General features: G+C 41.9%; 1 protein-coding gene across 1 annotated transcript in view; it reads right to left on the reverse strand.

Annotated features, from left to right (window-relative positions):
- The window catches only part of Esrp1 (epithelial splicing regulatory protein 1), a 67582-nt gene that overhangs the window by 15528 nt on the left and 34210 nt on the right, over window positions 1-17844 (reverse strand). The window contains exon 12 of the mRNA XM_019206819.1: window positions 14816-14984. Coding sequence (XP_019062364.1) covers window positions 14816-14984 — 169 coding nt within the window. The remainder of the gene's footprint in view (window positions 1-14815; window positions 14985-17844) is intronic.

Below are 17844 nucleotides of genomic sequence, written 5' to 3' on the forward strand. Positions count from 1 at the left end.
TTGGTACCGGGGATTGAACTCGGGTCCGTGTGCTTGCAAGGCAGGACACCGAACCGCTGAGCTAAATCCCCGACAAGGTACACCTTTAGATACACTGGTCATGCCAGAGTACGACGTTCTTCCTCTTTTTTCTGTTGTCGCTTATTTTGCACCTTATATGTTGCGTTTCTCAAGTAAGAGAAACCATGACATATTTAAGCTCGTGTCCCTGATTTACTTCGCTTAACGCTACAGTCTCAAGGTGCATCCATTTTCCCACAAAGGAGTCAAGTTTTAGCTTTCACGAGACAGTAGCGCTCCATTGTATACAAACCACATTTCCGCATCGGTTGATGGACACATCCGCTGCTGTCAAGACCTGTTATAAACTATTACAGGCGGGGCCACTGTAAACACAGGCTCGCAGGGCTCACTCTCAGGAAGGGGAATGACCAGGGAAAACAGAACCTCCATCTTCCGTCTCCCTCATTTCCATAGAGGTCGCACCAGTCTACGCTCCGACAACAAAGAGTTGCCTTTTCCCCAGTCTATCCAGCACCTGTAATTTGCTTTCTTGAAGATAACCATTCTCTATGCAGTAAGGGGAATCTCAGTGTTGCTTCAACTTGCATGTCCCAAATGGCCAGTGATGTTGAACAGCTTCTCCTATTCATGGGCCCTTTGCACAGGGCCTGCCTGCTCATTGAAAACGTCCATCTTTAACTGGGGTTTCAAACTGGAGAGTTGGTTCTGAGTTCTTTATACAGATTCCAGATATTAGTCCCCCGCCCGATGAGTACCTGGCGAAATTTCCCTCCCATGCTGTACATTGTTTCCTCACTCTGCTGGTTTCCCGTCCCGCCAACCTTTCCGAGCCGTTATGCTCCCATTTGTTGGTTCTTGGTATTAACGCTTCTGCAACTGGGGTCGAATGTTCCATTTTGCAGACGAATGAACACAGAGTGCCAGGCACCGAGGCTCTGGAGAGCATCCGTCCACCGCTGGCTTAGGAGGGACGCTAGCGGTCACGCGTGCCTCAGTCGGACTCCACCTCTCACTAGCACAGTGACCTCGCACAACTCACTTCATAAATCTGAACTCGCTTTCTTCATTTGCTATGCGAGGATGATGAGCATCTTGGCAGTTTTACGAGACTGTACTTCAGACGCAGTGGCTGATGTATCAAATTCACCCACAAAATGGATTAACAGGAATGAGGGTACAGCTGGGTAACAGCGCTCTCGCCTAACAAGCACAAAGCTTGGGTTCAATCCCCAGTACCGCACAGAGAGAGAGAGAGGAAAAAAAGCTATGACATTTTCTCTCTTTCTTGCTATTCTCACTGCCATCATTGTATTTCATCATTTATAAAATAACAGGAGCCAGAAAATGTTACCTTTTAAGTCTTTAAAGCAAGGGACCTCAACTTTGCAAATTAGAATCATGGGTTTTTTTTTTTTTAAGCCTACTCTATGATGAATCTTCTCTAACAAATTAAAAATCAAACTGAAAGACTGCCAAAGTCATACATTAATGTAGCAAAGTATTTTAAAACAATCCAAGTGATGGCAAAGGAAGCAAGGCTGAAGACCACTGTTTTAGACTCCAGATTAACTGCTGTACCAACGTGAGACTAAAGACAGAGAGAATGCTGCTGGGTTTTTGGTCTCAGTGGGACTCTGACCATCATTCAGCTCTATTTCTTAATTTTTGCAGAGGAGGAAACAGAAATTAAGACTTAAGTAATAGTCTAGCATGCATGCTAATTTCCTATCATGCATGAGCTCTGTGATCAATCTTCAGCGACACCAAAAAAAAAGAAAAGAAAAGAAAAAAGAAAAGGCAATTTCCCAATTGGGTATAAAACCAGTTAGCTCTTGGCCAAACCAGAAGAACCTACCCAGATTTCTCAACTTCTGGTTAAGTGTTTTTTTCCTGTACAACCACCATTGAAAGATTGTATTTGCTCACGTCCAATACCTGATAAGTTTAATACAAAAAGAACAACACCGATCCACAAATTCATTACTACTTGGATTTTTTCCATACAAGATACGAAAGGCAAGGCCAGGGACTTAGCTCAGTGGCACAGTGCCTGCCTGGCAAGTGCAAGGTCCTGAATTCGATCCTCACTACCAAAAAAAAAAAAAGGGCAGCCCGGCATGGCTATAATCCCAGCCCTACAGGAGCCTGAGCTAGAAGCATTACAAACTTGAGTCCCACCAGAGCAATTTAGCAAAAACCTATCTCAAAATCAAAAATAAAAAGGGCTGGGGATGTAACTCAGTGCAAAAGCCCTGTATTCAATCCTCTATACTGGGGAAAAAAAATACATTCATACATACAAAAGTCAGGTCATTTCTGTACCATTCTCCTTACACTAACAGTGCCGCTCATGGTACTATCCTAACAGAATCTTTTTCTTTTTGGAGAGAAGAGAGCCTTCTTCTCTTGGCATGATCTATTACCTCTGCCTAAAGACCTTAAATTAAGTTGGAAGTCTTTTGGTAAATCCAACTAAAAATTTAAGGTTAGAAGAACAATTATTTTCTGCTGTTAAGGTAGCACTTAGTCTAATGAAGCTTAAACACAACTTGGATTCCAATACTTTTTTTTTTTTCTTTTCTTTTTTTCCAGCGCTACAGACAAAACTCAGGACCAAACCTAGGACCTTAGGAATGCTAGGTAAGCACTCTGCCACTGCACTACACTTATTTTTCATACTATGATTATCTGTGGTATACAAGGAACCACAAGGAAAAGTAAGCAAGCTGTATATAAACCTGACAGGGCACAAAAATAAGTTTATCACCAACCTATATTTTAAATTCCAATCATTTCTGTGGATTACTAAAATAAGAATGAGCAAAAATGAGTCACATAGAATAAAAGTGACAAGATAAAGACAAACATGAACTTGTATGTAGAAAATGAAAGGAATTTATTAAGAACTACTAAACTGGTGAGCAACTTTACAAGATACAAGATCAATTGCATCCCTATATACTACAACAAAAACTGAAATCAAGAAAATGATTCCAGGAGCCAGTGATGTAGCTCAGAGGCATTGCACCTGCCTGGCAAGTGCAAGGTCGTGAGTTCAATTACTACAGGTGAAAAAATAAAAAATCCCATTCAGAAAAACAAAAAGAACATATCTGGGGAAAAATTTAATGAAGATGCAAGACATACACTGAAATTGAAAAAAGGCCGGGAGTGGTGGTGCATGCCTGTGATCCCAGCACTCGGGAGGCTGAGGCAGGAGGATCACTGTGAGTTCAAGACCAGCCTGGTCTACATAGTGAGTTCCAGGTCACTCTCAACTACATAATGAGACCCTGTCTCAAAAAAACCAAAAAAGTGAGGGGTGAAGGGAGGGCAGGGGTTAGGGGAAAAAATGAGAATCAAGACCTGCCATGTAGAGGTACAAGATCCCAACAATGAATGTAAATATTGTATCCCTAAAATGTACCAATAAACTCAATTAAAGCTGAAAAAAAAAAACCCCAAAAAAGAAAAAAAAATTGATAAACAGTTTTAAAAGCTTACGTTCACAAAGAGACTATATTGCTAAAATGATCACACACCCCAAAATGATGTATAGATTTATACAGTATCTACCAAAATTGCAACTGGCTCAAACACCTGCCTAATATTCACAAAGCCCTGGGTTCAAACTTCAGCACCTGGGGGGAGGGGGAGAGGATGAAAGGCTTTTGTAAAAATTGTACACGGGAAATGCATAGGACACAGGACAATTAAAATTCTCTTAAAACAAAAACAAAGTAAGAAAACTTTGCCCAAATTCAAAATTTCCTACCGAGCTGCAATAATCAAGACTTTGCTGGGGATTTAGCTCAGTGATGCCACCACCTGCATCGCAAGCACAAGATCCTGAGTTCAATCCCCAGTACCAAAAAAAAAAAAAAAAAAAAAAAAAGAAAGAGAGAGAGAGAGAAGAGCCGGGTGTGGCGGAGCACACCTGTAATCCCACCACTGGGGAGGCTGAGGCAGGAGGATCACTGTGAGTTTGAGACCAGCTTGGGGTACACAGTGAGACCCTGTCTCAAAAAACAAAAAAGAAGAGAAGACTTCAAGGCTGGGTATGTTACTGAACACATGACATTGCAGCAATCTGAGAGGCTAAGGCAGGTTCAGACCCAAGTTTCGATCCAGCCTGGGAAACACAGGGGTTTACAGATTCCCTGCCTAAAAAAAAAAAAGTCTGGAGGTATAGCTCAGTGTGAAGACCCTGTCTTCAATCCCCAGTATGTACTAGGAAAACAAAGTTAAGCTACCAGCATAAAGATAGGCATACAACCATGGGAACAGAACTCAGACAAAAAGGAAGAGACTTGCACTTCTGGACAATTAGTTTATGACAAGTTTTCCAACACAATCAATACAGAAAAAAACTGTTTTCAGTAAGTTATGAAGCTCAGGGGCAGAGTGTTCTTAGCATGTGTGAGGCCGAGTTTGACTGCCAGCCCCACAAATGGTGCTGAATAGTGAAAGACCCACAGAGCAAAGGGTGAACTTTTCATGCAAGAAATTAACTCAGATTCAATCACATAATTAAACGTAAGAGCTAAACAACTACAAAGCATTCTCCAGAAAGCACAGCAGTAAATCTTTATGAGCTAGGGTTAGATAAGTACAGATGAGAAAAGAAGAAATAAATTAACTTTCTCAAACTTCTTTTTGAGATGCTGGGGATCAAACTGCGGGCTTTACAGTTTTCTACTGAGCTATGTCCCTACCCCCAAAATATTGTTTTAAAGTACATTTTTAAAAAAACCAAGAATCCACGAAAAACATTTGTAACTCACATAAATGCCCTCTATCTAGAATATGTGAAAAAGAAATTTTACAACTGAAAAAAATCTAATTTTAAAATGTTCAAAATCAAAATCAATAGTCACTAAGGAAATACAAATCAAACCCATAAATCAACAGCCATGAAAATTGCTAAACTGATAAAAGCATAAAAACTAGAGAGGGAGCGCTGGGGATTAGCTCAGTGGCACTGCACCTGCCTTGCAAGTTTAAGGTCCAGAGTTTGAACCCTGGTACCAAAAACAAAACAACAACAACAAAGGAACTAGAGAGGGTATAGAGAAATCACAACTCTCATGTTGGTAGAAATGTAAAATGGTGATACCAATGTGGAAAACGATTTGGTACTTCCTCAAGGTTAAACAGAGTTAATATGTGATCTACCAATTCTACCTCTACTTGCCTACCCAAGAACACTGAAAACCTATACCCACAGAATCTTAAATGCAGACGTTCCTAGTAGCAGTAACCTCCTCACCTGCTCTTTTTTGCAGCATAGGGAATCAAACTCAGGCTAGCAAAGCTCTCTAGCAATAACTCCAGCCCCACAAATGAGTTTCCCTAAGGGGCACAAGGATCTTTGTGAGGTGATAGAATATTCTAAAGTTAGATGCATCTAAAATTCATATGGTAAAACTTTTCTAAAATTATGAGGACACTTCTGTAAATACACTAAACATCACTAAACACTTAAAATAGGTCAATTTTAAAAGAAAGCAGGCCGGGCATGGTGGCACACGCCTGTAATCCCAGCAATCAGGAGGCCGAGGCAGGAGGATCACTGTGAGTTCGAGACCAACCTGGGCTACATAGTGAGTTCCAGGTCAGTCTCAACTACATAGTGAGACCCTGTCTCAAAAAAACAAAAACAAAAAGAAAAAATAAAATAAGATAAAGCAGAATGCTTCAAATATTGCATTATACGTCCACCATCTCCAATAACAACAACAACAACAATAATAATAGTAAAAACACTATCAGCAGGGTAGATAGAGCAGAGTGTACCTGTAACCCAGTAGTGAAGAGCGGCTGAGGCAGAAAGATCACAAGTTCTAGTCCTGCCTGGGCAACTTAGCAAGAACTTCCCATTTCTCAAAAACATAAAAAATAAAAAAATATACTGGGGATGGAAGCATAGCAGTACCGCACCTCTGGGTTCAATCCCAATGCCCCCTACACACACAAACACACAATCTCAGTAACTGTTCAGGTTCAACTATCAGTAACTGTCAGGCTCTTACCTGCAGATATCTTTAGTTAAGTTTAGATCCTCAAGTCCCAGCATATTAATGTCTCACGTGTGCATAGTGTCAATGATATAGCTTCTACTCAGTCCAAAAGTTAAGAATTGGCAGCATTATAAAGGAATGAGACGGTCAGATGCTCCAGTGTTGGAGAGAGTAGAACAGCAAGTAAACAAACAAGAGACAACTTGAGCTGGGCAGGGAACCGTGCGTGCGTGCGTGTGTGTTGGGGGGGGACCCGCAGTTGAGGAAATGAGGGTAAAAAGGAAACACAAGAGAGGCTTTCCCAAGGGCGTGCATCCAGACGGGTGCAGGAGTGCCCACAGGAAGGCCCCACTCCCGCCACCACGCTCCTTCTGGGGGGGCCCTGCCGCCACTCACACGGCTGGATGAAACCTGGGTGAAAGAATGCAGGTGCTGGCCCACACGTCCCTCACGCGGGACTGCAGGCCCCACCACACACGGAGGTTAAAACCTTCACAAACACAACAGCCAGAAACATTCTATTTCCCTAAGAAACTCTGACCTCTTTTCCTTTGCAATGCTGAGTTCTGCGGGATAGGCTGCCTTTGCTTTATCGGCTCACAGCCCACTAGAATTATGCCAGTAGTGACTTCACTGCCCAAGATTCTATTGCCAAACTATCCAGATATTTACTCCTAAACTATATTCCCTCCCAGATCCTAATCTATATCATTGGATTTTATAATTAATGGTGTGCCCTAATGTCACTAAAGCATTTATAGAACAAGGAAGGAGATGGATGGATGGATGGATGTGTATACACACACACACACACACACACACACACACACAATAGGAGGCCAGGATGCCCCCACCAACATGAGCATGGCTGATATAATAAATTCTTTTTTTCTTTGGAGACAGGGTCTCACTATGTAGTTGAGACTGACCTGGAACTCAGCATGTTGCCCAGGCTGGTCTCGAACCCACAGAGATCCTCCTGCCTCAGCCTCCCAAGTGCTGAGATCATGCCACCATGCCTGGCATACATAAACTCTTAAAAGCAAGCTTCCCATAGCTGCCTTCCTTATTTCATAATTACAGACTGTCAAATATTGGTAACACTGATGATATCAGATGACCTTCCAAAATAAAAGTCACTATGATGATTACTCATAATTTGAGAACTTGCCACTTTCTTTTTTGGGGGGTACCAGGGATCCAACTCAGGACCCTTATGCTTGGAAGGCAGGCAGTGGAACCACTGAGCTAAATCTCCAGCTGTTGTATTTTTGAAAAGATCCACACATTATCTGCCTTGCAGAAAATAGATTTTAAAAGGATGAAAACTGAGCATGGTGGTGCAGGCCTATATTCCTAGCACTCAGGAGGCTGAGGCAGGAGATTACTGCCAAGTATTAGGCCAGCTTGGGCTACATAGTGAGTTCAAGGCCAGTCTGCTGAACTACACAGTGGAACCCTGTCTCCGAAAGCCACCCAGGCCAGGGATTTAGCCCAGTGGTGCCACCGTCTGCCTCCTAAGCACAAGGTCCTGAGGAATTCGATCCCTGGTACAAAATAAAGCCACTCCAAAAGAGAGAAGATGAGAGAACAGTGTTGTCCCCTTAGGACAAGTGACAACACATCGTCACATGAAATGGCCTGAAAAGTTCTGCAGAAAAAAATCTGATTTCTTTGCTTTGTAAAAAAAAAGGACAGCACGGAATATTTTCATTAACATTTGGCCAACACCCCAAATGCTACAAAGACCACGTATTGAAGTCACTGGAGAAATACTGCTGTAGAATTGCCAGTGTGAAATTTGACTGAGGCCAAATTTCATATGAGGATTTCCTACTTTAAAATTTCGTCTGAAATCAACAATATCAAGAAAGTTAACTTTTCAGCATTCTTTCCAGACTAACTACCATCCTGGGTCCTGGATGTCTGTCTGTTCTCCTTAAATACCGTACCGATCTTCTCCAGGCATAAGCATGTACTACTTGGAAAAAGTTTAACCCATAAATATAAAAACAACTGGAAGCAAGTAAAATAATCTTGTTCCAAGAATTGAGTTCCCCTAAATACAGTGGTACCTAGCTGGGGATTTAGCTCAGCAGCCTTGCAAGAAAAGGTACCAATCCCTGGTACCAAACAAAGCAATCCTGGTACCAAAACAAAACAAACAAAACAAGAAGCAAGTTAAGGGACACAAGGCAGAGCACACCGGCAATCCTAGCACTCTGGGAGTCTGAGGTTGGAGGTCTAAATTTGAGCTCAGTTTGGGCAACTTAGTGAAATCTTGTGTCAAAAAACAAACAAACAAACAAACAAAAAACCCCACAAGAGCTGGAGATGTAAAGGCCCTAGATTCAATCCCTAATATTGAAAAAAAACAACAATAAAACAAAAACCCAAACTACAAAAACAAAACATACTACACAGAAATACAAGACTTATCTTTTTTTTTTTTTTTTTTTTTTTTTTTTTTTTTGGTACCAGGGATTGAACTCAGGCCCTTGCATTTGCAAGGCAGGCAGTGGAACCGTTGAGCCAAATCCCTGGCCCCACAAGACTTATCTTTTTAGCTGGGTCCCATTAGAAAACTGTAATATGGAAATTACAATGTAAACTGGTCGCCAAAATTACCATTGGGATAAACTAGGCAAAAGTGTAAATGGGCTTTCTCTGGGTCATTTGTCAAAGTGCTGCGTGAATAGATACTCGTGCCAATAAAACTTTCAATTCAAAACATTAAGCTGGAAGATTAAGTGTTCTCAGTCTGAATGGAGGAGTCTTCCAGAGGCTTGGTATTCTTCCATCCATGACAAAGATTCTAGGACAAGATACAGTAACCCTGAACAGCAAAGCAAAGATTGCAAAAGTAACTATACCAACACTACAACAGTTTCACTGCTTAGGTGAAAAACAAGGTGATCTGAGAAGAAATGGGTTGTTCCAAGAAAGAAAATATTTTCCTATAGTAGAAGCCTTTCACACGAGCAGGCACAGAAAGCATCACTCACATAAAGTGCGACCTTGCTCGTTCCCTGTGTTCACTCGCGAGGGTGCCTGTTACCACCAGCAGCACTCTCTCAAAGTGAGTGATGCAAGACATTTACGCTGATCCTTTCTGGAAGAATCACTGAGTTTCTCAATGTTCTACCGCTGTGGCGCACAGATTGGGGGTGTGGGATGGTACTAGGGAGTAAGCCCAGGCCTTCACACACAGCTATACCCCCAGCCCTTCTTCATTTTTATCTTCACACGGATTTTGCTAAGTTGCTCAAGCTGGGTTTGAATTTATGATCCTTCTGCCTCAGCCTTCCAGAGTGCCGAGATTACAGGTGCGCACATCACCTTGCCAGGATGCAAAGAATATTCTCTTCTAAGAAAGAAAAGCTGTTGAAGGCAGGCACAGTGGTGCAAACCTATTATCTCAGTCCTCTGAGAGGATGAGCCAGAAGGATTGCAAGTTTGAGCCCAACCAAGGCAACTTTGTAAGACTCTGCATCAAAATAAAAACGGAAAAAGGCTGAGGATATAGCCAATCTGACTGTCCTGGATCCAATATCCAGTACTGCCAAAAACAGAGAAAGAGACAGGGCCAGGGATCTCGCTCAATGGCACCTCAACTGCCTTGCAAGTACAAGGTCCTGTTTTCAAACTCTGGTACTGGGGTGGGGAGAAGACGACAAAAGTCAGGACTTCATGCGGTGAAGGAGCAAACGCGTGCTCTCTCCAGGTCTGCAGCAGCAGACACAGTGGACAGGCATAGCTGACCCCTCCTAGTTTTTGGGTCCTGGCTAAGGCATGGGTCCCTGGGGAAGGGGAATCCCTTCCAAGGGTTGGCAGGAGTCCATAAGGAGAAAAGGAAATGGCATGTGACTTATTTCACTTGCTCTTAAGGGTGCTCTTAGGCCCCTAAGAACTCATTTAATGACAAAATAATACGCTGCTCTTTGGTTCACCAGGTAAGCTAAATCCTCATGACAACAAACACTTACTTTCCCAGAGCACTGAAACTACTGAGCTCATCTCCCAATGTACGAACAAACCAAAAATAGATCAAATAGAGACAAAGGCCCTGTATCCACCTCCAGGTGGAAAGATGTGTTGGCCACTGTCATGCACCAAAGGCCATGGGTTACTGGCCATAATATTCCCCATACATCACACGCAGAAGGTGCAGTTTGCTCACTTAAACTGAAGGTTTAAAACAGTTAAATTAATTAGAAAGCTGCCAGATGTGATGGTACATTCCTGTAAATCCAGCACTTGGGAGGCTGAAGCAGGAAGGTTGGAAGGTTGCTGTGAATACCAGGACAGCCTCAAATATACAGCAAGATCTTGGCTCAAAAAAAAAAAGAAAAGAAAAGAAAAGAAAAGGAAAAAAAAAAGCTTAAAATAACTACTTTTCGGAAACCTACAAAGTATATCACCATGTGAATGCTGTAATAAACACATCGCTTTGAGGTGAACACACATCCATTAATGTGAACATTTCATTGAATTACTCTGATTTAAACTCACATATTTTATTTTAAAACATGGGAGAGGGGCTGGCCAGGGATTTAGCTCAGTGGTTCCGCCAGCTGCCTCAGAAGCATAAGGACCCAACTTCAATCCCTGGTACCAAATAAAAGGGAAGAAATTTGCCAAGTGTAGTAGTACACACGTGTAATGTAATCTGGGGAGGCTGGGGCAGGACTGTGAGTTTGAGCCCAACCTGGTACCTAGTGAGAATTTGTCTCAAGATTTTAAAAAATTAAATTTAAAAGAGCTGGGGATGTAGTTCAGTGCAAAGGTCTAGGTTCAATCCTCAGTACCCAAAATAAAGAAATATGGAGGAAATTTAAAATGTTAATATAAGGACTGGGCAGAGCACATTTTAGCATACGCAAGGCTCTAGGTTCAACCCCCAGTGACCAAATAAATAAGAAATGTTTTATTGGTTTTTTTGGTACTGGGGATTGAACTTGTGTCCTTGTGCAGGAGAGGCAGGCAACAGCATCATTGAGCTAAATCCCTGGTCCTAAGAAATGTTTTAAATAAAATGAAAATTCAATTTTAAAAAAATCACAGCCAAAGCTGGGCATGGTGGGTGAACGCCTATAATCCAAGCACTCAGGAGGCTGAGGCAGGAGGATCGCTGTGAGTTCTAGACCAGCCTGGGCTACATAGTGAGTTCCAGATCAGTCTGAACTACATAGTGAGACCCTGTCTCAAAAAAACAAAAACAAACAAAAAAACCACCAAAAAACACAGCCATAGCAATTAGTCAAGAGAAAGAAGTAATAAAGATAGGAAGGAGGGCTGGGGATGTAGCTCAGTGGCCCCATATCTGCCTGACAAGCACAAGGTCCTAAGTTCGATCCCCAGTACCAAAAAATAAGAGGAAAGGAAGAAATCAAATTGTCATTATTTGCAGATGACATGATACTCTCCATAGAAGGCCCCAAGAACTCCACCAAAAGTCTTCTAGATTTAATAGCCAAATTCAGTAGAGTAGCTAGGTCAACATACAAACATTAATAGCCTTCCTGTACATGAATAACAGACTCACTGAAAGAGGAACTGGAGAAACCACTCCTTTCACAATAGTATCCAAAAACTGAGATACCTAGAAACCAATCTAATGTAGGTAATCAAAGACCTTTATTCTGAAAACTATAGCACTCTAAAAAAAAATGACAAACTCTAAGCTTCTCTGAAAAATATTCCTTCTTCAGCCTACAGTGTGCCATGTCACTCTTCTATGTATCAGAGAACACACAGAAATACACTTGAGTCATTTACCTAGGATCTTGAGTTCAAGGCCAGCCTGGGCAACTTACCAAAATCCCTTTTCACAAGTTCAATCCCCAGTACCAAAACAAAACAAAGTCAATTCAAAAATATCAGTTTAAAGGGTCATGGCAGTTCATCCCTATAACTCCCAGTACTCAGAGGCTGAGGTAGGAGGATCTTGAGTTTGAGCCTAGGCTGGACAATGTGGTAACTTAGCCACAAAACAAAAATAAATGTCTCAAAACAAAAATAATTTAAAGAAAGGGGTGGGAGGGGTGGGGTATGGACACGTCCCTGGGTTCAACCCATGACCGCCTCCAAAAAAGTAGTTTTAGTATAAATGTAATGCACATGGCATTCAGTTTGAAAATGTTACTTCTGTGAAATCACCCTATAGAAATAAAATCAAGTATGGAAAGGCCAATATGAGCTGTGCTTAGTGGGGAAAAGTTAAAAGTTGAGATGTACCCAGGCGTAGTGGTGCATGCCTGTAATCTCAGAAGTCTGGGAGGCAGGAGGCTCACAAATTTGTGCCCAGCCCAGGCAATTTAGTGAGACTCCATCGCAACATAAAAAATTTTAAAAAGCCTGGGGATGTAGCTAGAACAAAGGTTCAATCTCCATTATTACCACCACCACACAAAAGAAGTTTAGCTGTCAAGAAATAAATAAATCATTAAATTATGATGTATTTTCGTTTGGGGACACTATAAAAAAAGTTACAAGAATGAAGGAAATCGCACCCTTCTTGTTTAAAAACAGTAAGGAAGAAGTGGACAGTCCTCTTTCAGAACCCACCCACCATCATCACACTGGTAATAAGGGTCATTTCTGGAGTGAGGGTGCACTAATCAGAACTTTAAAAAAATTGTGATTTATCCCACCCACCCCTAGGCCCCTTAAAGCAGAACTCTACTCACTCTGCTTCCCTACCTACTACTGGGTACATTGTAATCTTTTACACTACAGTTGAAAAAAATTAATCTATAGGCAGGAGCCCAGATTTACACAAGCAATTAACCTATACACGTCAGTTCCTTCCATCCTGGGGCTTCCACTAAAGGCTCCGTCTCATTCCCCTAAAGGTGCCCTCTCGTCCCAGGACTCGGGAGGACCATGTGCAGTGGGCACAGCGCGAGTGGACAGAGACCTTCCCTGCTGTCCCGAGGTCTGGGTGACGACTGGGGTGGCTCCGTGCTCTGTCAGTCACTCCTGTGTCTGCAAGCCCACACTCCCCCGCCCGCTGACACGTGTCACGTTTCCCTCCTAGCCTTCCTCCCCAGTGGAATAAGGAACAGTTTCAGTAGCAGTGACAGTGAAAAACTAGGAATAAAATATTTAGTCTAAATAGAAAAAAAAATAAGGCTTGGTATAAATGGGGTTTTTGAGCCAGGCGTGGTGGTGCAAGCCTGTAATCCCAGCACTCGGGAGGCTGAGGCAGGAGGATCAGTGTGAGTTCGAGATCAGCCTGGGCTTCATAGTGAGTTCCAGGTCAGTCTCAACTACATAGTGAGACCCTGTCTCAAAAAAACAAAGAAATAAACAAACAAATAAATGAATGAATGAATGAATGAATGAATGTGAGTTGGAGACCAGCCTGGGCTACATAGTGAGTTTCAGGTCAGTCTCAACTATGTAGTGAGACCAGACCCTGTCTGAAGAAAACAAACAAACAAACAAACAAATAAATGAGTGAGTGAGTGAGTGAGTTAATGAATGAATGGGGTTTTCTGTTGCTGTTGTTGCTCAGTTTTGAAATTTTTGAGCAACACTGCTTATACTAAAGTAAAATTCTGGAGGCATGTTAATAAAGTGAACTGGTTACTGGCAAAGACAGTTAAAAAAATTTTTTTAAAGGGCCGAGATTTAGCTCAATGGTTCCACTGCCTGCCTCACAAGCACAAGGTCCCAAGTTCAATCCCTGGTACCAAAAAAACAAAACAAAACATAACATAACAAAAATTAAAAGAAAAAAAACAGAGAAGTAGGTCATTTCTTGTACATCCAACTCAGTCAGAAGCAATCAGACCCAAAAGGGACTCCAAAAATTTGGTCAATCCCATCATTTTGTAAGATCCCAAAATGTTGTGTGATTTCCTCCAGTTAGAAGAAATAACGTTCTCGCCTTCACATCCTGCTACCACCCAGGTAATTGAATGTAACTAAAACAAACACAAGATGTACAATATAAGAAAGTACCAAGTAATTTAACTCTGGATTTATTTATAGTAAATATTTTGTTTGTTTGTTTGTTTTGGTACTGGGGATCAAACTTAGGACCTTGCACTTGCAAGGCAGGCATCATGATGCCCCTGAACTAAATCCCCAGCCCTTTTACAGTAGATTTAAGAGCAAAAGAAGGTAAGCCCTTGAAAACTTAAAGCTAAAATTTTTGTGACTTACTTTGTTTTTGCAGCATGTACTGGGGATTGAACCCAAGGCCTCGCACATGATACACAAGTGCTCCATCACTGAGCTGTACCCCTAGTATCTCTCTACCCTCCCCTCATTTTGAGACAAGATCTTGTTATTCAGGCTGCCCTCAGACTTGTAATCCTCCTGCCTCGGCCTCCTGTAGCTGGGATTACAGGTGTGTGCCACTGCACCCAGCTTAAAGAGACAGTTTTTATTTATCGTGAGTTGACGTGAGGTCATGCAACTTAAAAATACAGCTGTCCCCATTATGGGTTTTTGCTTTGTGATTCCTTCCCATGCTTTTGCCACCCTATCACGAGCATTACAGTGCTACTCACTCAGGGACCTACAGTATGAGGAGTAGAAAGGGAAGCTGTATACTTAGGTAACTAGAACATTATGTTGCTCCTATATGGTTAAAAAACACACTTTGTTCAGTTTGTTTCGAAACAACCATCTTGGTCAGAGAAGCCGAGGCCTCGTTAGCCTTCAGTGAGGCAGACAATCTTCTTTTGTGGGCGAGAGCAACAGCCATCAAAGGAGTCCTTTGTGCTTATCCCCTGCTTCGACTTCCTTCAGGGCCTTACCTGGGATAGTAGGCTGTGTAATTCATGAAGAGCTGAGTGCCGGCCGGGTAGTAGGCTGTGGAAGGTGGCAGCGCCCGTGGATTCAAAAGCACAGAGGGCTGATAAATGGCAGCTTCCGTAGGAATAACAGCTGCTGGAGCTGGGAATGTGTAGGAGGGAGGAGACAGGCCTAAATGAGCAGAGAGAGAGTCTTTGAGATGCATTTGTAGTAGCTGACGCATATGAGCTGGCTCTAAAGCAGTCACATCACTGCTGCAGCTAAGTATTTTAAAGGTAAAGACCATCACAACCCTTCATACCATCCCAAGCAACTCTCTTTCACTTACATAGATGTTATCCCTGTAGTACAGCATGATGTGGAAAAGGTTATGGTAAAACACTCTACCAGGGATTACGCCAAAGCACACTTTGCACCAAAGTTAATAAGTACAGGGAATAAATAGATGAGCTCTGCCTTATTCTCACCTAAAGGCCATCCAGAAGATGGGCTTGGAAGCTAATCTGTATCTTCAGGCCTGGAAAAAAAATCCACCTTGGAAATAGCCCTAAAGAAATAGATGCACAGGTCTTCCCAAGAGTCAGCAGATAAAAGGCTAGCACAGATTAGGGAATGGGGGCAAGGAGGGGCTGGATGTGCAGCTAAGTGGTAAAGCACACGTTCAGCGTGCAACAGGCCCAGGGTTTCGCTCTCTAGCCCTATGGTGGGCAGGGGTCTTTTTTCTTGTGATTCAACATCTTCCCCCTTGAGTTGGGGCAGTTGCCAGCCACCTTTCATAAGTGAGACCGAACACAAGTCGATCAGACCATCTGCGCAAAACAGAGCTAACTGACAAGCTGACTGAGCTGGGGACCCAGACTTTATGTTTCATTGCCAAGAACCACCTGGTTTTCCAAGTAGCGAAAATGAAGAGTAACTTTTTTACATGAAAATTTCCAGGACACCCCACCGCATTTTGCGCCTAAGAGTGTCTACACGTCATCAGAGGCAAGTGAGGTGGTCAGACGAGTGAGGGGTGTACATAGGACAAAGACCAACAGAATGATCTTATGCTCAACTTCTTTCATACTTGCCAACACTGTATTAGAAGTGAGATATTCATAAAGTTTTAAATTATGACCTTTGGCATTAAAGAGACTTTAGAAAGACCAATAGTACACATTAAGATGCCTAAGTATAAAAAATTATATGGTCTGTGCTCACATTCTGTGAGCAATTCATTATAGGACAGGCTCTTAAACTTTTTTTTTTTTTGGTACTGGGGATCAAACTTGAGACCTTGCACTTGCGAGGCAGGCGGTGGCACCACTGAGCTAAATCCCTGGCTGGATCACATACATTTTATGTAATCTATACATGTTCATATTATACCTGCTAACAGCATAATATATGTAAATGCATAAGACAAACATATATCGTAGGATTTTATTCTGCTTAAAAACAAAGAAAGGTAGAAATTTTTGTCAACCAAAGAGATTAGGTTGAGATTTGGGCATTCCTCAAATAAAACCATGGCTTTTCTTTTTTCTTTCTTTCTTTTTTTTTTTTTTTTTTTTTTTTTGGTACTGGGGATTGAACTCAGGACCTCGCACTTGCAATGCAGGAGCAGTGCCACTGAGCTAAATTCCCAAATTCCCGGCCCTCTTTTTTCTTTTTGAGACAGGGTCTCACCTATGTATCCTAGGCTGGCCTTGAACTCACAGCAATCTTTCTTCCACAGCCTCCCAAATGCTGGGAGCTACCACACCTGGCATTGCATGGCTTTTCTTATAGTCCTAAATGAACGCCCAGTGTGCATAGACATGGAATATAAAAATGTAGTTGTCCTAAAGATTTTTTTCTAAATGAATTAAAGTAACAAACTTTAAAATATCAGAGAGACGTTAGCTGTTTTTTGAGGGGGGACTTCAGTGGGGAATGTTCATCAATCACTATTTTAACAGCTTTAGATGTTAGATTAAATTTTACAGTACGCAATTTAACTTGTGGGAGGTAAGTTGGCAGGAAAAACTTCAGTATAGCAGGCCTAATATTAGCATGTACAAACTGGATTTCTGGTATTTAAAAAAGTAAATTGCCCTGCTAAAAACTCAGACAGCCAAATTTTTTTTATGCATTTCACCTTCGATTTTGGAAAGTACTAAAGTTACACAAATACATTTTTATGTCAAACATGTATTTAAAAATGTTTTCTTCTTAAGAGCTTGTGAGGAGAAAAAGGTAGAAAACAAAGACAGCTTGTATATCCAGCTTTCGATCAGGAAGTGGGAGAAGTAAAAGGCTCTCACAGCAGAAGAACTTGGGCCGCCCATGTCAGGGACACCGCTTTACCTCACAATGCTCGGTGCACTGTCCTTAAGGGTACATACAGGAGTAACTGCTGACACTCTCAGTAATTTAGAGGCAGAAAGCATACAACCATGATTGTCTTAAGACATTTTCTTACATGTAATCATCAATTTTCAAAGCTTCACACTCATTAACAACTCACAGATATTCACCAACAGCAAGCAGTAGGTAAATAGAATAAGAGCCTTTAGGAATTCCAAGGGGGAAAAAGGATTAAGCCCCACCAAATGTGTTCTACAAATAATACTTTATCAAACAGGTTTGTTGATGAAGTTTTCTTTTTACCACAAAGTAAAACTGAACTCCTGAAAATGGCCACTTAATGGGAACCAAGCACATAAATGCAGTTTACTTTCTCAGTTATCTTTGAGCTATATTCCAAGTACCAGGTTCTTTAAACATGCCCAACATGCCTGAGGAGGTGAGTGGAACTTAAAGGTAAAAACGGCATGGAAAGACTTAAGTTTTAACGTTAGGTTCCAACATTCCAGTTGCTAACTAGAACTTGGTCTTGTGACTACAGGGCTTATTCCTCTCCAACAAGATTACCGATGGCTTGCACCCAGTTGCGGATGAGCGAGAGCATGGCTTGTAATTAAGCACTGATCCTGTGATCTGATGGAAACTTTGGCTAATTCATGTACGCATATATATTACACACACACACACACACACACACACA

This window comes from Fukomys damarensis, unplaced genomic scaffold, assembly GCF_012274545.1.
Source record: "Fukomys damarensis isolate Sample0158 unplaced genomic scaffold, DMR_v1.0_HiC HiC_scaffold_5, whole genome shotgun sequence".
NCBI classification, from domain to species: domain Eukaryota; kingdom Metazoa; phylum Chordata; class Mammalia; order Rodentia; family Bathyergidae; genus Fukomys; species Fukomys damarensis.